Source organism: Zootoca vivipara, chromosome 1 (assembly GCF_963506605.1).
Source record: "Zootoca vivipara chromosome 1, rZooViv1.1, whole genome shotgun sequence".
In the NCBI taxonomy this organism is placed as follows: domain Eukaryota; kingdom Metazoa; phylum Chordata; class Lepidosauria; order Squamata; family Lacertidae; genus Zootoca; species Zootoca vivipara.
Genome location: NC_083276.1, coordinates 126825028 through 126847375, shown reverse-complemented (window position 1 = coordinate 126847375; position 22348 = coordinate 126825028). Strand labels below are relative to the sequence as shown.

Here is a 22348-nt window from a genome sequence, read left to right as displayed (position 1 = left end):
ATGCTTCTAGTATGAAGAAGGGAAATATTTATTGTACCTCCCAGACCCCATGTTGCAGGACCAGTCTGAATCCAATAGATACTAAATACTTTGGAACAAAAAGTGAGGGGAGTTGAGGAAAAAATATGGGCTTTAATATTTTTCTCTGCATGATCCATGGATTCACATAAACAAGTGCTTTCAGGCCAACTCAAATTGGGAAGTAAGAAGTTTTCATTCAATTCACATTCCAAGATGTCCTGAAAGAACTTGCAGTTCCATTCAGCGAAGAAGAAGTCACACTTATAAACAACAACTCTACTTTTCTATTTGGTGTACTCTCGTGATCAAGACAGCACAAGGAAGGCACCCCAGAGGCATCCCACAATATGTGAAGGGAGAAGATCCAAAACTCAGAACTAAGACAAGACCTTTCAAATACTTTCCCTGGGCCTGCATCAAGCAGCATTTAAAGCAAATTTAGTTTCTGTGAACAAGACAAGAACTACGTGCAGCACAGTCAAGTCAAACCAAGAATCTCTTACCTAGTTTATGTTCAGTCAACAAGCAAACATTGCCTTCATCTGGCACTGAAGAAAATGGAGGGAAAAGAGAAACAGTTAACAGATATTCTCATGAATCACACATTTATTTAACAGATACACAGTTTTCCATCAGCGCTTAAACCTTTCTTAGCAAAACTTGTTAAGGTCCTGTTTTTGGTGCCCAATACACAAAGCATGTATAAAAAATATTTCCTAGAAGCCAATGGAAGGTCCGTACCATTTATGTTATAGAAATGCCAAAGGAGTATACAAATTCATCATATATTATAATCTACAAAAAGATACACACAGGTCTTTTTCACAGATATGGGAAGCATACAATGTTCAGTGTGCAAGAGGATTGTCTGCGCTTGACTGATCCTGACACAAGTCCTTATCCATGCATATTTGATACGTATGATTGCTAAACTTCCCATTTTGAAACCTACACACCATCCAGATGTTTGAAGGTCAGCCGACTTGTATGTTGACGCAGACCCACCATTCTGCCCCACATTGGACTTTCCCAGTAAGCCCACTGTCTCTGGGCAGAACACTTAAACCTAGAGAAGTGCTAATTGTTCATAGTTCTCTTACCCAAGCTTCCTAGCTTATATCACAACTAATTCACGTATGTTCTTTCAAAGCATTGTATGAATGAACTAGTCACCACTATTTACAACATTATTTTTATTTCTCGGGGGGGTGGGGGTGGTGGAACTATTGGAAGCTAAGAGGCTCACTCCATACCGATTTGGGTTGAAAGTCACGATATTATTATTATATTATATAACATAAATGGATACCCTGCCAAACGAGGCATGTTTCTCAAGTGGTTTGGCCTTATATGGCAGATTATTGTTAATTAAAAAATAAATAAATAGTTGATCCAGGGTGGCCTGAGTGTCTCGGTTCCTGCCCCCAAACTCAACAGTATGTGCTCTTATTTGAAAGTATGGAAGCGATCGACATTTTAAAGAAGAGTAACAGGAAAGCAGCTAATTCAGTCCAAGAGCTCTCGCGAGGCAAAGGGTTGGTGGGGAAGATCCAAGGTCCAAGGGCCATGACTCAAGGATCAGCAATGAGGAGTTCACAACTGCAGTGGAGACGAGAGGTTTTTCTAAAAAGTTTGCACGCCCACCCAACAAGTTTAAAGCCAAGGCAAAATGGACGCGACCCTTACTCATGATAATCTCTCTCTTTTTGCAGAAATATACAGAGTGCAAACAGATGCTATGTCTAGGTGGACATGTCTCATCGCTTCTCTGGAAGTGTTGCCTTGCTTGGGCAGAGCATGCTGGACCCAATTCCCAGCGGTGGAGCAAGAGGGGCAGGGCCAGCCAGCTGCTGGGTGGGGTGACCTGGGGCAGGATGCTCCGTGGGGCCTCCGAGGAGTCTGCCTGCCTCCTTCCACTCAGGCGCCCTACAGCTGAGGGGGAGGCAGCAAGCGGATCGTATGGGCAGCGCGGAGCCTGTGCATGCCCAAGCAACCATGTCTCTCCCAGGAGAGACGCATGGCTTGGGCGCGCTGCAGGCTCTACGGTGAGTGCCGCCAGGCATTTTGTCACTTCCCCTCAGTGGTGACACCCGGGGTGGTCCGCCCCCACTGCACCCCCTTCCTCCGCCCCTGCCAACTCCCCCTCTGAATCCTGTTGGGTCACTCCAGGCCGAAGCCCAGAGCTCTCCCTGGAGTCCAACAGGAGGAGAGTGGAGAAAGTAGGATTCTTGCCTCAACACTAGAGCCAGATACAGTGGTACCTCGGCTTACAAACACAATTGGTTCCGGAAGTCCGTACTTAACCTGAAGTGTACTTAACCTGAAGCGAACTTTCCCATTGAAAGTAATGGAAAGTGGATTAATCCGTTCCAGACGGGTCTGCGGAGTACTTAAACTGAAAATACTCAAACCGAGGCACACTTAAACCGAGGTATGACTGTATGTTCAAAGGGAAGGAAGGGCTAAGAGAAACTAAGCTTAGATGAGCTATAATATAAACAGATTTAGACAAGCTACAGCACAATGAAAAATAACTAGCAGCCCCCTCAAAACCTCCCTTAAAAAGTCACAAGTATTCTATCTGTAGAAAGCTGAACTGAAGCCATCTAAAAAGCAGAATAATCAGTCAAGGTCCTGTTTCCAAACGCAAACACTTCTTGCATGCTTTTAGGGATCTAAATAAATTACTTTCCCTGATCTGAACATATTTGCAGGCAGGGGGAAAATCAGATGCTAGCTCTCCAGATGGATATTATCCTTACACAGCCCTTTCAGCATAATAAAGATATAGCACCATCAATTAATTTTAAGTCAATGATTGTGCCAATAACATGACTCCAGCAGCTCTTATTTATCCACTGCAGCCTTTCCTCATTTGGAGATGGCTGCATATTACTCACAGAAAACATGTCAAATTCTGGCTTGAAACCATCTTTTTACATACATTTTTTAAAGCTGTTTTGTTTTCGAGTGGGAACTCTTTTTAGCGTAAGTGGACATTCTTCATCTCTAATGTAATGGAGTGACTTTACAGTTATACGTTAAAAGTAAGTATTTATAAACCTAGGATAACTTCCAAACCACACTGCAACCATCTTTAAATACTTAAGAAACAGATTTTGACGTTAAATGTGGGAAACAACAAGGAACAGAAGTTTATTTAGCCTATTCTCAAAAAAATCAAAAAAAGGAACAATGCTTGCGTGTGTGCCAGTTTGTAAGACTCTCTAAGATACTTCTATGCAGCTGACAGTATATTCAGAAACATACTATTCCTTCTGCATTACTTAGTTAATGAAAACACATATCAGTGCTAGGGCACAGACTGGTTCTATACATTTATCGGCCTGAATCAGATGTCATGCTAAATTATGAACTAGACCAAGAACACCCCATGTTTATCTTTCACCTCTTGTCCTCTTTCAAGCATGGAATGAGACTGAAAGCTTCTGCCCCCTGCTTAGGACTAAAACCAGGGCTGTCTTTAGCATATGTGCCACTGGGGTGCAATTTAACTGCTATTACGCTTATGTCAGACACCACGCTTATGCCTTATCTCTCGTTTACGAAAGAAGGGAGGAAAAAGAAACAGAAGTGTCCTGCTGCGGGCAGGCTACAGGGGGGGGGTCGACAAGGCTCTGGTGCCCAGCACCGGCCAGCAGGCATCCAGTGGAAGCAGCAGCGTGGCCAGGGCCCCCCTCCGAGCCGCCCCATCCATGCCGAGCTGCAGGCAGGTCCGGTGTGGCGGTGTGGTGATCCGAGCTGGCGGGCGCCTGACAGGGGTGCACAGAGCTCAACTGGGTGGACAGGTGCCAGGAGGGGTGCTATGTTTGGGAGGACAGGGGGAGGCCAGCGAGCCGGATCTAGGCATCCTACTTGGCCAGTGAGCAGGTCGGGGGGGGGCAAGGCGGGAAGTTGGGAGCAGGTCCCCCGAGAGTGGCAGGACATGGTTCGGCCCCAAAGGGGCCATCCTGGAGAGCCCGAGTCGCCTGCTTTACCAGCTGCACTAGCTCCCGGTGGAGTACCGGGTCAGGTTTAAGGTGCTGGTTTTGACCTTTAAAGCCCTATGCAGCCTAGGACCCTTGTACGCACGGGACCGCCTCTCCTGGTATGCCCCACAGATGACCCTAAGGGTCCCAGGACCTAAAAAAGCCAGATTATCCTCCACAAGGGCCAGGGCCTTTTCAGTGATGGCACCGACCTGGTGGAATGCTCTGTCCCATGAAACTAGGGCCCTGCCGGACTTGATCTCCTTCTGCAGGGCCTGTAAGACAGAGCTATTCTGCCTGGCCTTCAATTTAGCCTGATCCCCCATTCCTTTTCCCCTTCCCCTTTTTTATGAAGGGGTCCCCACATTAAAATTCTTCCCTCCCTGGTCTCCTTGCTGGCCTTAGCAGGACTAACTTGGCTAGTTAGCCCTGGCAATGCTACATTATTGTTGTATTTTATGCTGTTTTTAAGCTGTATTTTAAAGTCGTTTTTAATCAATGTTTTGTATTTGTTGTTAGCTGCCCTGAGCCCGGTTTCTAAACCGGGAAGGGTGGGGTATAAATAAAAAATTGATGATGATGATGATTATTATTCTGGCAGTCAGTTGCCAGCGGGCATCTCCAAAGTCGGCAGCTCCTGCTTCATGGTTTCAGTTCACCTCCAGCTCGCGCAGAGTCCAGCCAAAAAGTACGGTAAGAAGAGGGGTGGGGGGAGTGCGGACACCGAGGATGGGTGGGGAGGAGGGTGATTCGTTTTTTTTGTTTTTGTTTTGTGAATGACAAGCGTCGCCGCTGGCACGGTGTGTCTTTGGTAAATGAGCGCACAAAGTCGGAAGTCCTTTTGTTTTTCTAGCCTGATCAAAATTATTTTTTATTTCATAACAGGTAGATAGTTAAGAGCCTAGGCAGCTGCAGCGGTGGGGACCTGGCACCCCCCAGAATTCGGCGCCTGGGTACCCCATACCCCGGGTAAAGACGGCCCAGACTAGACTCTTTGAATTCTGTGGTTTTGCATCTCAAGACATAATAACAATACCCTGTTCCTTAGCAGGTCTTAACATTTGGTAAATACAAACTCAGATGAACAACAACACATGACCTATTACCCCGTGTCCTTATTTATTTAACAAAAATATATTAAAAGCCAAAATGGATAAGTCATATGTGAAAAACTGAGCGCATAACCTTTAGTAGCTGTCAGGGTTTTTGCGACAACTCTTGAGTAACGACCCTCCACATGCTTGTCTTTCAGGAACTTTTATTGGTGCACATTATTTACAGTGAAGTGAGCTGCTGGTTTCATGTCTCATCAGTCCGATTCACAATCCGGCACTGCCCCTTTTCGCGACCTTGACCAACATAAGATTCGCGGGTCAGCTAACCTACTCCCCTTTCTCCTCCTCCTTAATTCCGGTGTCGGGGGGGGGGGGGAGGTCTCCGGCCCGTCTGAGTCCCATCCTCTCTTTCCCCCTCCCTCTCTTCCTGTATGAGGAGCAGTGGCTCTTGGATGTTGCCAGAGCTCTGGCACTCCCTCTCTGTCTCCTGACTTTCCCCTTCCGACCCTTCGCTTTCATTACTGCTGGGAGATGGGCTGCTCCTGATGAGGGGGGGGGGGGGCTGTTCCCTATAAGCCCTCCCCCTTACAGTAGCAATAACTTGGAAGTGATCGTTTTCTCTAGGACTTTATCAGGCTCTCACATCATTGTGGAGGAATTTTGATCCGCTCTTCTTTACAACGTTGTTTCAGTTCATTGCGGTTTGCCGGCATTTGTTTCTGCACACTAAACTATGGTTTAGTGCTATATGGATGAGCCTGACTATGCCTAGGCAAAACACTGGGCCTATGTGCATTCCCTGGTCCCAGACAGGTGGGAGAAGCTCTGCCAAGCTCAGTTTCATTTATACTCAAACTTTGCTATCCATTACTTTTGCTCAATTTCAGCTTAGTTTCATGGCAGTGCAGTCCACCGGGATGCATTTTCAAGAATGCACTTGGGCTGCACAAACTATTATTATCTTTGCGATGATGCAAATTGTTCCTTCTCATAGCGTTTCCACCTCTCCTAAGTAATTCATTGTTAATTAAGCCCACCCTAGCTTATTTTACACCTTTTTTTTGCTGCACCTACTTTCCCCACGCACTAAATGAAGCTGAATAATCCCCTTGCGATGAAATACTGTAAAACATTAATAAACTAAATCCTAATTGAACTTTGTGGCATGCAGTTATCAGTTCTGCTCAGCTTCCACGGCAAAACCACCGCCACTTTTTTATCAAAACGTCTCACGGAACAGAGTTTATGGAGGAATAATCTCTCTTCTCAGCCTGAATCTTCAGCATCATGGAGCCATTCATGGGTATTATAGAAAAGGGACTGATATTGTCTATTATTCCAGTGCTTGGAGGTGCAGCCCCTAAGTCTAGATTTTCTTTTATTTTTACTTAAGAATTCCTATTCAAGAGGAGATACTAAGGAATATTGAACTTTGAAGGCAACAAGAGGGTTTACTAAATAAATAAATAAATAAAAAAATAAAAAAATAAACTACAGTGGTACCTCTACTTACGAATAACTCTACTTACGAATGTTTCTACTTAAGAATAGAGATCCGTCCGCCATCTTGGATGCGGTTTAGATAGGATTTTTTCTACTTACGAATTTTTAGATAGGGTTGCTTCTACTTACAATTTTTTTCTCCCAATGCATTCCTATGGGATTCGACTTACAATTTTTTTTGACTTAGAAATGTGCGTTCGGAATGCATTAAATTCGTACGTAGAGGTACCACTGTATAGGTAAAGGTAAAGGACACTTGGACAGTTAAATCCAGTCAAAGGAGACTATGGGGTTGTGGTGCTCATTTCACTTTCAGGCCAAGGGAGCCAGCGTTTGTCCACAGGCACCTTTCCGGGTCATGTGGCCAGCATGACTAAACCACTTCTGGTGCAACGGGACACCGTGATGGAAGCCAGAGCACACGGAAACACTGTTTACCTTCCCGCCGCAGCGGTACCTATTTATCTACATCCACTGGCATGCTTTCAAACTGCTAGGTTGGCAGGAGCTGGGACAGAGCAATGGGAGCTCACCCCATCACGGGGATTTGAACTGCTGACCTTCTGATCGGCAAGCCCAAGAGGCTCAGTGGTTTAGACCACAGTGCCACTTGCGTCCCTGGTGAATATGTACTGAGCTTTAGATATATGTATGCAAAATTAGGCCATTGAGGAAAGAACTATGCATTGAACAATGGAAAAACTGTGAAATAGACTTGTCCGTCTGTTTCACAGAAACAAAGGAAGCAGTTCTACACCAAGTCATACCATTGGCCTATCTAGCACAGTATTGTCAACACTGGCTGGCAGCAGCTCTAGAGAATTTCAGGCAGGAAATTTCAGGGGTTGCCCCCAGTACCTTATTTGCTCTATGTCCCTTCCCATTTCACGAGAGAATGTGTTTCCTAAAAATAGTACATGGATGATTCATCACTCTTGCCCTTGCAGATATGAAAGAAGAAAAAGCTTCGGTCAGTTGCACCAGATCTCGCAAAAACATCCAAAAATCATATTCTTTCAAAAATGATCATACTGGGGCATTTTTATGGTTTTCTAAAAAAAATAATCATTAAAATAAAATAAAAACCCATGTAGACCTTGGCTGGCTCTCCAATTAAAAGAAATGTGGGTGAAAATCCTATTAGTCGCTTGCCAGTAGCAGCCAAATGTACAACAGCATTTTTCTGCTCATATGGCTTGCTAAAGTACATTAATCATGGACAAGTTTATTATGTTATTGAGAAATGTAGCATTTGTTTTTTGTACAGTATGGCTCCCAATTCCTCTAATGAGCTGAAGAAAACTTTGCTCGGAAAGTAAAGATTAGGACAAAACAGGAGTTGAAAACTCCTGGGCATGTTTTTTTAAAAAATCGTCCTTCAATGTAGGATTCAAATTACGTTAGAAGATCATACTTATAGTAAGGTAAAGGTAAAGGGACCCCTGACCATTAGGTCCAGTCTTGACCGACTCTGGGGTTGCGCGCTCATCTCGCATTGTTAGCCGAGGGAGCCGGCGTACAGCTTCCAGGTCATGTGGCCAGCATGACAAAGCCGCTTCTGGCAAACCAGAGCAGCACATGGAAACGCCATTTACCTTCCCGCTGTAGCGGTTCCTATTTATCTACTTGCATTTCGAAGTGCTTTCGAACTGCTAGGTTGGCAGTACACTCCCACAAACTCCCTATATATACAGAACTGTCCTTTCTCTACATTAACACTGCCAGACATTTTGTCTCGAGCAGCTGTTCAGCAACGCTGGTATATGTTAAGATTACTCAATTCCTTATTTAACTCATACCAAGGAGAGAAGACAGGGCGTTTTATGTTTTTAACGCATTTTCCGCGGCTGTAGTTCTTTCGGATCACTTGTGCAAAGCCGAAGGAGGCATTGTGCAAATAGGTTTGTGTAAAACAGCTAAGCGATGCTGATATAAATAATAAAATGGTAAGCTTTTTAAAAAATGGTATTCATCTTCTGTTACAAGTTAGGAGGGAGAAAAAAATCATTTTGTCATGCAGCTGGCGAAGAACACTGCTGTACACGTGACCAGTTAATGCATTTTAGTGCATAATGTGGCAATTATTGTCTATACAACTATCCTATTGTGCATGAATAGGAAGTGGCATCATCCTTACAATAAATTGTACGGTAATTAGCCATTTCCCCTCATTTCCTTTCTGAACTCCGATAACACCGAGATATATCATCTGTCCTGCTTATTTGCAAAAGTAAGAGCGAGCCATCTGCACTGCCACTGTTCTAAATTAGATGGACTGCAATTTTCAGGTCTGCAAAGCAAAGGCTAGAAGGTCAGACCTTGGAATTGTTTGCGGAGGGTCATATTGTATTTAATTTAGGTGCCCTAAGATATTCCGTACATAAAGAAAAAACGTGGCAGCTAAACTATCGCCCAGTTTAGAAGCAGAGGAAATACAGTCAACATGATCCAGTTATATAGCGTTTCTTTTAATATATATATTAAAGAAACATGCAACCTATTGCTCAGTCAACAGAGGGATGGATGCGGATTTTGCCACCTGCCACTCTTTCCATCATTTCTGCAGCCCCTCTCAGGTCACTGGCTTCTGAACCCCAGCCACATTTGCATATTCCAAATAGAGATCATATTATTCTTTACATAATTAGTTATACCAAGGAACAGCAGATGCAACCCATAATTGACAAAGAGCAACCTTCCCCTCAGTTCCAACTCATTCATTTCTATTTAACTCCTTTTAGCAGCCTGGCTAGCTCAGGCATTAGAGCAAACGCCCTCCCCCCGTTCATTCCCCCGATATTTCTGCCAGACATGCTTGGTGCAATGGGTTTCTGCCTGAGGTTAGATCCCCGGGCTGCGGCTGAGGTAGAACACAGAATCATAGAACTGCAGAGCTGGAAGGGATTCCAAGGGCTATCTAGTCCAACCCAAACGGCTTTGGAGAGAAGACATGAAGTTCACCGCATGTTACAATCTGAGAGAAAATGTAATGAATGAAATGGAAATGCTGTACCGATGGTACCTGACCCCAGTAGTCCAATTGGCCAAGGTGTAGAAGAATAGCTCAGACGTATGGTGGAGATGTAAAAATGCGGTAGGTACCTTCCTACACATGTGGTAGGACTGTGTGAAGATAAAGAACTCAATATAATGAACTCAAAAAGATCTTCAAATTCTCCTTAAAAAACAACAACCTGAAGCCTTTCTGCTAGGCATTATGTCCATGGAAATACAAAAAACCCTCAGAACCCTTTTTTACGTATGCAACCACAGCGGCTAGGATTTTAATAGCTGAAAATTGGAAAAGTGATCTGATCCCCACAAAAACCAACTGGCAAGAGAAAATGACAGAATGCCTAGAGCTTGCGAAAATGACTGGGAGAATAAGAGAAAAATCAAATCAGAAAGAGATTAAAGATTAGACAATATTCAAATAATATCTTTAAAAGTATTGTGATAATGCAGTACTCCTGGCAGATTGAATCTTGAAGTATAAGGAAACCTTAATAACAAACTTTTCTTTTGATAAGCAAGGGAAAAGAATAATAATAATGAAGTGTGTATAGAATAATAGGGTTTAAAAAAAATACAATGAGGTGAGTCAGAAGTTAAAGTGTGTGTAATGTCAAAAGATATGTTGCTAGTGTTTATGGTTTGTTTATGTTGTTTATTGTGTTTGTCTATGTTTGATGTAAACTTTTTTGTAATAAAGAATCTAATAATAATAATAATAATAATAATAATAATTTCACGGCCGTCTCTGAGTGGGCTTGAACCACCAACCTTCTGGTTAAGAGCCAGATGCACTGACACATCAGGCCACCTTGCATTCATGCAGATTTGGATACCGTGAGGTTGAGTGACCAAGGAAGCTGTGGAAAGACCAGGAGTTGCCATCCTTGCCTGTTGCCATAATTTCAGTGACCCAGTACAATGGTGCGTAATGGTGCTAGTACCGCCACCCCCCCCCAATGCAAACACAAATTGTCTAGCAAGGGTACAGAAAGCAATCTCCATGTCACCAATTCTCCCCCCCCCCTCCACACACATACACACACACAGTTTGGAAGTCGGTTGCTATAACAGGCTAGGAAATACAAGCTCATGGTTTTATTTGTTTGTTCAGGGGCCAAATTACTGAAGAACTGAAGCCAGAAACCAGAAATCAGTGGGGAGGTGAAAGGACTATATAGGTGGCCCTATATGTGGGAGGCGTATGTGCCAAGTCACACGCCATGTTCCACGTGTGTGTGTGTGTGTGTGTGTGTGTGTGTGTGTGTTGTTTGGATGGAGAGAACAACACAAAACTTGGCTCTACACTCCAAGGATGGAGAAGCTGCGAACTGGCACATTTTATTTCTACCAAAAAACAAAAACAAACCCAGTTTGGTCAGAGAAAAAAGGCAATATATCCATCATAATAGGGACAACAAGACCATTCACTGAAAACAGCCAGGCAGCATTGCATTTCTCTGATGCTGCAAAAACTAATTCCCTCTTTTCCCTACTCTATGGATGAAAGCAACAGTAGCATGAAAACGTCCAGTATTTTCTCTCTCTTCAAAATGCGCCATAGTGCTAGAGCACCCACCTTCTGCGTAAACAACTTTTTAATTAAACATTGTTTAATTTGATGTATCAAAAATTAATTGGAAACTGATTCTGTAGTAATCAACAAAGGGTTTTTGCAGATGGAGAGAAGGAAGAGGTGAAGAGAAAGGAACAACAGTTTACCCACGGTCTGACTCAAAAGAAGTGCCAGATGTAAAAACAGAAAGCCAGCATGTACTTGCATAGCAGTTTAGCTCCGAAAATATAGTTTCAGTTATGGAGTAGGGGAGGCATTTAGATGCTTATACTCACTCTTCCGAACAAGTGAAATATGGAAGCAAAATGAACTGGTAGCTATTTACCAACTTTGCTCCCATTCTGGCACAGCTGAAAACAGTGCTGAGAGCTTTCTGACAACTAATGAGAGATGCATGGCTAATCACAAAAGACATTATGACTGCCAGGGGCGTACCCAGGATCAAAACTAGGGGGGGGCAAGGGGCGGGGCCAAGGCACGGGAGGGGAGGGGCCACAAAGTGGGAATGTGGGCGGGGCTACAGAGCCCAGGTGAAATCAAAATAAACCTGAAGCGACGGCGGCGAAGGGGAGAAAACCAGCGGCCGCCTAGAGGAGAAGAGGGAAGTCTGGGGGTGGGCTGGGGGGGGAGAGAAGGGAACCAGGCTTGGATCAGGGGCCTCCGCGGAGGTCTGGAGCAAAGCCCCGGCCTCCGCGAAGCTATCCGAGGCTCCGTTGCTGCAGCGGTCTGGCAGGCGCTGAACGACTCCCGACGTTCGGGAGACCTTTGAGCACAGCCGCGCTGTGCGCATGCGCCCTGCACGGCGGCCGCCGGAGTCCACAGCCGCGCTGTGCGCATGCGCCCCGCTTTGCGCATGCGCAAAGGTCTCCCAAACGTCGGGAGCGTCAGCCCTTGCCCCCTCCCACACAGCGCGGCTGTGTGGACTCCGCACGGCTTGGGCGCAAGAGACTGCTGCGGGCGCCGAACTCGCGCTCCGCTGGGCTGTCCTCCGCCTCTGCCCACCAGCCCCGCCGGCAGCGCCACTCTTGCCCGCAGCTGCCCGACCGGCCCTGCCTCTAGAGTAGGGCAGCGGCCCCTCCCTGCCCCGCGGTGGGTACGCCCTTGATGACTGCCAAAGGTATAATGATAAGAAGCAAGCTGTGTAAACCACAGAGCCTTGGGCTTGCCGATCAGAAGGTTGGTGGTTCGAATCCCCGCGATGGGTTGAGCTCCCGTTGTTAGGTCCCTGCTCCTGCCCACCTAGCAGTTCAAAAGCACATCAAAGTGCAAGTAGATAAATAGGTACTGCTCTGACGGGAAGGTAAACAGTGTTTCCATGCACTGCTCTGGTTTTCCAGAAACGGCTTTGTCATGCTGGCCACATGACCCGGAAGCTGTACGTCGGCTCCCTCAGCCAGTAAAGCGAGATGAGCGCCGCAACCCCAGTCGGACACGACTGGACCTAATGGTCAGCGGTCCCTTTACCCTTTACCTTTATTATGACTGCCAAAGGTATAATGATAAGCAAACTAACAATAACAAAAAAAACTGGCTACCAGGGATGGAACACCCGCCCACCTCTCTACACTTTTAGGGCTTTTCTGCGCTTGACCCTGCTATGCCGTCGTGTGTTGTCTGATGTTGGGACAGGGGCATGGCAGGAATTCTCCCCAATTGGCTTATTGGCTGTTGCCATTTGGGTTTTGCCTGCTGTGTAGCAAATCGTCACAACTTGTAAGGTTGCGGATAGGCACTGGTTCAGTGATAGGGATGAGAGAACGCTCTCGCCATCCCTATGTGAAGGGTATTCTGTTAAAGGAATCGAGGGACTCAAATGGTTTGGTCAACCCTTGAGAGGGGGTTGTGCCTGTGCTTCAGTCCAGGGGGGCATCTGGGTGGTGGACATAGCCTGTTCCCAGCTTTCCGCCTAGCCAGGTGTTCACCCTTGGCTGACCTTTGCAAGGGTGCAGGGAGCTAGTCAAACCAGAGCCTATGCAACCACTCACTTTCTGTAATCAATGAAGTTGTGGCCTAAATTCTGCCAAAAACCAAACCAAAATTTGAGTCATGTGAATTTATTTAGGGGGAGTTTTCTGGGTCTGAACATGCAACCCACAGTTCTTCATAGCAGGGAAGTCCAGTTTAAGCTCACCAGGGTCAGCGTGCCAATGAAGGGAAGAGGGAAAGGGAGAGTTCACAAGACCAACACTTCAACCCTAAAATATAGTTTAGCAGGCCATGGATTTGTGACAAAGCTGGGCTTTGGTATAATCCTCTCTCTTCAGAGACGCAACTTCATATATGGTTCAAGTGAGATCTGAGAATGTGCTTGAACCTACCTTTTCCTTATGCAAAACAATAAAATCTGATTCTGATTCTATAGAAATTTATCCTGCTAAGAGGGAAACGGTAAAAGCATTCCAGACCAGCAAGAACAGCCTGCTCCTGACTCAGGCTCTGCCATTACCATTTTGAGAGTGATTCAAATAACTTTCTTTGGTTTCAGGAATTACTGTAATTTTAGAACTACGCTTATAATTACAATAAGCTGTTTTGAAGAGGGAAATGGTTAGAGGTTGCTTTGTGGGGCGAAATTGATTGTTTCATGTAATATTCCATATTTTATTATGTATACTGTACTCTGTAAGGTGACTTTTATGTAAGATAGGTAAAGGTAAAGGGGCCCCTGACCATCAGGTCCAGTCGTGTCTGACTCTGGGGTTACGGCGCTCATCTCGCTCTATAGGTCGAGGGAGCCAGTTTGTCCGCAGACAGCTTCCGGGTCATGTGGCCAGCATGACAAAGCTGATTCTGGCGAACCAGAGCAGCGCATGGAAACGCCGTTTACCTTCCCGCCGGAGCGGTCCCTATTTATCTACTTGCATTTTGATGTGCTTTCAAACTGCTAGGTTGGCAGGAGCTGGGACCAAGCAACGGGAGCTCACCCCATTGCAGGGATTCGAACCGCCAACCTTCTGATCAGGAAGCCCTAGGCTCAGTGGTTTAACCCACAGCACCACCTGGGTCCCTTATGTAAGATAGGCGATGACAATTAGACACCGGCTATGTATACAAGAAAGCCTATGGCCGAGCTAACTGTGATGTTATGCAAAGTTCACCATCATTCTCTTTGCCTTAGATGCCCGAGAAAGCTCCATTCCCTTTCCCCTTCACTGCTGTGCAGTTTTTAAAAATTCAATATGGGTCACCAAATTTGACACGCAGCATCTACCTTACAGAATTACATTAGCCTGAAACACAGGACAAAAAAATAAAAAATAAAAAATGGAGCTGACCCAGAACAAACATGAAAAGGTGCTGACTCCAGTCTGACACTCAGAGCACCTAAACAGTCGAGGAAATTGAGAAGAGGGCAATCACTCAGTTCCGAGAAGCATGAAAATAGAGAGTTAAAAGCGCTGTATCAGCCTTTCCCAACCTTGTGCTCCCAGGTGTTGTTGGTCTATAACTCTCATTATCCCTAGTGAATAGGGCCAATGGCTGTAGACTAACAATATCTGAGGGCATAAGGCTGGAAAAGCCCACACTATATTAAAGCTTTGTTCTTATTTATTTATTAAAAAAAATTGTTTGTTCTAACTAATTGTGCAATCTTATGCACTTTTACTTGCCAGTAAGACCGATTGAACATAGTAGGAGTTAGGTCAAGTCACGATTAAAACCAGGAAGTCTCTAATTAACCACTGCGTTGTGTTTTATCCTCAACAGGTGACCAGCTTCAGAACAAGCCAGGATATTATACACTGTTGGAAGTTGGCTTAAAACCCCAGCTTTTCCAAAGCTGGTAACCGTAATTCCTAATTTAAATGAAACAGGAAGCTTTGGTTAATTAGAGATTTCCTGGTTTGATTGCTGTACAGAGAAATAAGAGGGGCAAAGAAACTAGGAAAATACTTGTGCAAGTTTTAGTTCAATAAGCAAATACACGATTGTCTGAACACAGCAAATACTTTCTCAGGTAAAACCACTATACTTTTAATGTGGGTTTTTTAAATTCACTCTCAAAGGTTGTCTAAATGTTTACCAAGGCATGAGTCCTAGTATTATCACCCAAATAACCCCCCACTAGAAAGCTAAGCTGGTATTGCAGCTATGAGACTCTGTCTCCATCATTTATCAAGAATATTGAAGCACTAATCTGATTACACAAGGGCACAAACTCATTGTTGCATTTACAAATCAATAATCATTTTGCAGGGAGCTTTATAATTGCTGTGCATCGTTACAAGATTTCTGTGAGGTATATACTTGCAACTCTATTTTATAGCAGGACAATGGAGGCTGAGTGATAATGAGTTACCGTAGTAAACATATGGCTAAAACCCAAATGTCTCGGTCATAAACTCTCCAATTTTGGTAAACGAGTCTTGATATATGAACAATTACCATTCACAAGGAATGTTGAAAACGTTTATTTTGTTTATTGCTTTGTCTATGAAAAGATTTTAAAATTATCAATACATCAGTGGCCATGTGACGATTTTAGTTTATAAATTTTATTATTTAATGTTTCAACTGGTATATTAAAGTGTTTCCATAGCTTTGTGCTGATTAGGTCATGTTTTGATAATGTAAATGTTCTACGTTTTGTACCAAATTTGTATATATTTTACTGAATTACATTGTATACATTGCAGCAGCCTTTGGCTATAAGCAATAAACTTGATACCTGATACCGAAATTATCAATATAAATATATTCAGGTACTTCATAGGTCAATCATTCATGGTTCCAGGTATTTATACTACCAAAGTAACTTGACCAAACACTGGAATTGGATCACACTGTCAGCCATCTTCAAAGCACCTATTTTTTCATGCAGGAAAATATTTTTACCAAGACATATCTAACTTTTTATTTTAATTCCCTACCACCCCACCCCAGCAGAGAGCCGGTGAAAATAAAATTATATCTTATGCAGATGCTTTGTGTCTTTAAAAAAATAAAAAAGGGAAAAGAACCCTGAATGTCCTAGTTTTTCAGAAATGCTGACTATTCCGTATTGTCCATCATTTCATTGTTTAATGCTTATTCTTAGAGCCTTTGGGGGAGAAAATTGTGGATACAAACAGCTCTAGGTTTGCTGATGGTGCATGGCATTCAGAAGCTGGAGGATCTTAGTTTTCTGTTGTTGTTTTTAAAAACCAAGTTGTGGATAAAAATAGCTGAAACTCAAAAGGCGGGGCCTGCTGAAACCAGACAAACTCCCAGGGGTTGAGAGAGAGAGAAAGCTTTAGGTTCTTCAGCCTGTCCTCTTTTGCGGTCCAATATGTTCAACCTACCCTTAACCTGCCAGTTCGGCTCTTGACATGGGTAGAATTGTTTTGTGGGGTGCATTAAGACAATAATAGGTAAAAGGTAAAAAGGTAAAGGACCCCTGGATGATTAAGTCCAGTCAAAGGCGACTATGGGGTGCGGCGCTCATCTCGTTTGCAGGCCAAGGGAGCCAGTGTTTGTCCACAGACACCTTTCCAGGACATGTGGCCAGCATGACTAAACTGCTTCTGGCACAATGGGACACCACGACCGAAACCAGAGTGCACGGAGACGCCATTTACCTTCCAGCCACAGTGGTACCTATTTATCTACTTGCACTTGATGTGCTTTCGAACTGCTAGGTTGGCAGGAGCTGGGACAGAGCAATGGGGATTCAAACCACCAACCTTCCGATCGGGAAGCCCAAGAGGCTCAGTGGTTTAGACCACAGTGCCACCCGCACCCAATGCAATAATAATATGATAAGCAGTCATCTGATTTTATCCAAGTGATAAGCAATCTTAAGACTGGATATAGTAATTGCTCTCTCACAGTTAGGACAGTTTCACACATTGTGATTATTCAGGCTTTTTCTGTTTTTCTGGATCTCTGCAACAAACATAGCACAATGTATAGTCCAGACCCAGGACCTATGATAGTCTCGCCCTCACATTGTCCGCAGAGACATATGGTAGACTAAAAGGAACCTGGCTCTCCTATAGCCATAGCTGCCAAGTTCTGGCCTGAGAAATAAGGGACTGGACCGGAAGTAGCAGACCGGAAGTAGCGCTGCCGCCATTTTGGAACTGGGCGGAGCATGCTCAGAAGCAACTTTTGATGCTGCTCTCCCCTGTTCCAAAATGGCCGCCGCACCAGAAGTCGCGCTGCAGCCAATTTGGAACTGGGCAAAGCAGCATCAAAAGTCGCTTCTGAGCATGCTCCGCCCAGTTCCAAAATGGCCGCCGCGCCAGAATAAACCGGGGGGAAATCCGTTTTTTTTTTGCTGGGAACAGCTGGGAAAACGGGGGTTTCCCGGGGAATACGGGAGACTTGGCAGCTATGCCTATAACATTTCAAGCAGCACTGCTGCCAGCAAGAGGTACCAACATAGGGCAGATATAATCTTGAAGCCATTCTACAAACTTTAGTTAGCAGTATGGTTCACCCTCAAAAAACGGTCTGCGAACTAAACATATGTACTGCTGTGGTAACTGTGTATCTGCCTGAAATAATAAAGAGGGACTAAGACTCTGATGTTTCAGGCAGGTAAACACACACACACACACACACACACACACACACACACACACACACTGCCTCTGAACAGTCAGAATGCTGGAGGTTTCATTCTAGCTGGAGACAAAATAAAAGCCTATGGTGAAATATCCAGCTACATTCCACAATAAACTGTGTGCAAAAGATACGCCACCTTTCTCCACAGAAAGCAATCTCCAAAGAAATTGTTCTATGCTGTGCTTACAGGGTGGAAACTATTTTCTGCCATGCTTTAATATATTTTGCACAGCTCTAACAGCTAGCAAGGCGCAATGCTGCCACCAATTACAGATATGTAAAAGTGAGCCTGTAAGTTCTTATTGGTTCTTCTCATTGATGAAGTCTGTCTCCCCCAAAGGCAGACAAATATCTCTTACATTTTTAAAGCTGTTTTAAATTGCTGGAAGAAAATTCTCTTTCCACTTAAATGAGCATTTAGACACATAGGGAAAAAGATAAACTTTGCATTGTCCTGCCTCAAGTCTTCTTCATAATTTCCTTGCATGTGGCACACTTTTTAATGCTGCACTGACAGATGTGTCCCCCATGTGATGCAACATGTACAGTCATACCTTGGTTTAAGTACTCCTCGGTTTGAGTATTTTCAGTTTAAGTAACTCCACGGACCTGTCTGGAACGGATTAATCCACTTTCCATTACTTTCAATGGGAAAGCTCGCTTCAGGTTAAGTACGCTTCAGTTTAAGTACTCCATGGACCGTCTGGAATGGATTAATCCACTTTCCATTACTTTCAATAGGAAAGTTCGCGTCAGGTTAAGTACGCTTCAGGTTAAGTACAGACTTCCGGAACCAATTGTGTTTGTAAACCGAGGTACCACTATACCTTGTTCCTTTCTCATTGGCTAAGTATCACTTTGGGCAGAGAAATTAAACCGGTGCAAGACATTGCAGTAAATAAGATATTTGAGGTTGCTCCCCCACCCCAAATTCTTCACTGAAACATGCACACAGAGTCTCATGCTTAAAATTTCTTATTACAAAAATGAGGGGATCTTGCTGTCTTCAGTCCAAACTTTCAAAAGATATTTCCCCCTAAAACCATATGACAACTATTAATACAATGTTTGTATTTTCAAAAAAATAAAAATACTAAAAAGTACTGCAGGTTTTCTTTACTTACTGAATGAAACTGCAACTTCCTGTTATTGCATACACATGCAGCCACACAAAAGCAGAATCTTCCTGTCTCCTCCCCCTCTCTTCCCCATAACCAATCACCAATGCCCCTTTTGGGGAGAAAGTGGTAAAGGAACTGCAATGGAACAATGGCCAAGTGTTCCTGGATGACTCTCATTACCCGGATCAATCTGAGTTCAAGTATGGTTTGGGGCAGTGCTTCTGTTCTGGGGGGGGGGGCGCAGGGGGACACATACCCCTAAACATTTTGTGAATCTTTGTGCTTTTGTCCCTTTACTGTACAGTGGGACCTTGGTTCTCAAACTTAATCCGTTCTGGAAGTCCGTTCCAAAACCAAAGCGCTCCAAAACCAAGGCGTGCTTTCCCATAGAAAGTAATGCAAAATGGATTAATCCTTTCCAGACTTTTAAAAACAACCCCTAGAACAGCAATTTAACATGAATTTTACCATCTAACGAGACCATTGATCCATAAAATGAAAGCAATAAACTGCAGTCACACAATCAATCAATCACTAGCTGAACTGGGTTCCACACAGTCACAAAAACAAAACAAAAAAGAGCCGCAAAAACGAAAACAAAAAATAAATAGCAAGAACAGACAGACCTCAGCGTAACACTCAAAATGAAAGTGTAACACTCAAAATGGAGTACGTTCGGTTTCTGAAAAAAGTTCGCAAACCGGAACACTTATTTCCGGGTTTGCAGTGTTTGGGTTCCAAGTTGTTTGAGTACCAAGGCGTTTGAGAACCAAGGTACTGCTGTATTCCCCCCCCCCCCCCCTGATTTGATCTACAAAATGGTGATTTTCCTGAGTCAAAATGACTCTAACCATTTTTTTAAAAATAAAAAAGTACTGGTTTTGGGACTGAATCAGCCTTGGTCCCCATTCTGGATGACCTTTATCTCCCAGTTGCTTTTGATACCATTGACCATAATATCCTCCTGGATCAACTGTTCATACCTGCATGGCGATTTTGACCAAACAAACAGCAGGAGGAACTGAGTCGTTTCTGATAAACTGCGAGTTCCATAGCAGCTTTCAGCAAAAATAAAATGCAGAGAAATTTCTCCTGCATTTCCTGCATAGTTGCCTGCATTAGTTGGCCCTAATAACGTTTTTCTTCCAATGCATGTGTGGCTAGGAACCAAAAGCAGGAAATAAATGATGAGGCTAAAAAGAATTATTGGTATCTCCCCACCCCATCTTACCAAGATCCATGCTTTTGGAGGCTTTCAGATTAATTGATTCTGTCTGCTTGGCCAGTGTCAAAGATCTGAAGTTGATGTGCTGATCTCGTAAGTATGTTGCTGAATCTGCTACTGAGCTGTGGAAAGAAGCCATGCCGCAAATAAAACAGAATGAAATAAAATAGGCACCAGCTCAAAAACAAATGAAGTAATTAAACCCTATGAAATAGAAACGAATTTTCCCTTCTCTGTTATAATGCAATTTAAATTTCTTACATGAGTTACTGCCTCTATTAAATCTGACTTTACTTAGGAGAGCTATAACCAGAGCAAAAAAAAAAAAGGCAGGTTTTATCCGGTCTGTCCACTTTGTGGACCATCTCAGTAATTAATAAGGCTTATTAAAGGTTCACCAAGGATCAAAAGGCAGAAAAGAGTCCTACTGCTTAATACATATCTTCAACGTAAGTTATTTTTGAAATGCTAGCTGCTAGGTGCTACACAGTTCCGAAGTTCAGGTATGTGACTATCCAAATATCAAACAAACTAAAGCCCAAACTTGTAAGATGCTTCATTTTTCAGCTGAGATTACATTTTATCCTTCCCAGTTTCAGGCAAATCTTTAAAATCACTGACAGCGCCAGATGCAGCAACAACAGATTTCTGCAAAACTTTCTCTACGTTATCCTCTCTCACTTCAGTTGCAAACAATCCCCCTTTCCAAGCATATGCAAGGCACAGGAGGAAGCTACTTTCTTCAGATCTCTACCACTTATTCTAGATGTTATTCTATTCTTATTCTATATATTAAATCTGCAAGTTCTGCATAATCTGTCAATTTAAGTTGCCAATCCTCTTTGGTTGTGAGCTTGCTCACTTTCCATTTGGGGGCTAACAAAACATGGGCCACGGTTGTTGCATACGTAAATAACCTTTTCTGACACCTAGAAATTTCTGTCTGAGTTATTTCCAACAAAAAGGACTCTGGTTTTTTGGGGGGAAGTAGTTTTAAACATTTTTTTTTCAATTCATTATAAATCATTTCCTAATACAGTGGTACCTCGACTTACGAACAACTCGACAACTGAATTTTTCGACTTACGAATGGGGCAAATGGCCGCACGCTTATGAATTTCTCAACATCCGAAGGGAAGCCGCGGTGTTTTTAGATAGGGTTTTTTTCCTATGGGAAATCGTGTTCCTAACGGCACTTTTCGACTTACGGATTTTTCGACCTACGAAGGTGCCTTCGGAACAGATTAAATTCGTAAATCGAGGCACCACAGTACACTTTTACCTTTTTACATGTACAACACATGTGAAAAAAACATTCCCTCCACTTCTTTACACTTCCAACACATATCTGATTCTGTTTTATAAATCTTAGCCAACCTACTCAGAGTTAAATACCATATATGAATCATTTCACTTACTAAGATTCTTAACCAGTTTCAAACCCCATTCCAGAATACCACCAAAGTGGGGCATATTATTAGCCTCAACTGAAGATAATGTTGGTGTTAATGTATACTATAATAATCCTTGAAGATTTTTTAAAAAACTACATCTAAGCAATAAATAAATGTGTTCTGATGCAAATTAAATGTCATAAAGCAACATGGTTGTCGTTTTTTTACATATCGTGTTGGAAAAGCATTCCTATCACCCAAAATAAAGTTATAAATAGTAAGCAGCTCCAAACCTTTGATTATAATCTGCAAGCAGTTCATCAGAAGGATGTGGAGGCAAAGGGGGTGGGATTTCATTTTCAGCAATGCCGCTCTCAGATGTATGAAGCTCTGAAATTAAAGGGGGGGAGAGGAGGAGTAATAAACTACAGCACCACAAATATATTACGTCTGTTTGCTGATCAGGAACCGAACCTGCATGTCTCTTGAAACTAATAACAAATTATAAAAAAATCTCCAAACTAGAATTAAAATTACACCAAGCAGAAAATACATCCCTTAGGATTTTCAAAAGACCTGATTTTTTCCATTTGAACATGCATAATTAAAGATAAACATATTGAAATCCTCCTTATGGTAGAAAAGAGTCAAAGTTTATATTGGTTTTATTAATTTCAGCGGGTAGTCTCTCACACACCGAACATACACTGAACTAAGAATTGAATAAAACATTCAATAGGTGCATAGCTGCAGCACACCAACAGGCCTTTATCTTTTCTAAGCATTTGTCTGGGCATTTATTTTCTCTCTCTTATCTACAAATTGGGGCTAGGCCATAGATTCATAGAATTGTAGACCCAACCTCCATGACAGATGGCCATCCAAACTCTGCTTAAAAACCTC

At 43.3% G+C, this 22348-nt stretch overlaps 1 protein-coding gene across 2 annotated transcripts in view; it reads right to left on the bottom strand.

Moving 5' to 3' along the window:
* PARD3B (par-3 family cell polarity regulator beta) overlaps window positions 1-22348 on the bottom strand; it is a 539269-nt gene that overhangs the window by 293516 nt on the left and 223405 nt on the right. The window contains exons 14-16 of one of the 2 annotated variants that reach the window (XM_060281957.1): window positions 21739-21835; window positions 20058-20173; window positions 525-569 (exon numbers count right to left, since the gene is read on the bottom strand). In XM_060281957.1, coding sequence (XP_060137940.1) covers window positions 525-569; window positions 20058-20173; window positions 21739-21835 — 258 coding nt within the window. The remainder of the gene's footprint in view (window positions 1-524; window positions 570-20057; window positions 20174-21738; window positions 21836-22348) is intronic. The other variant, XM_060281959.1, reaches the window with a different exon arrangement.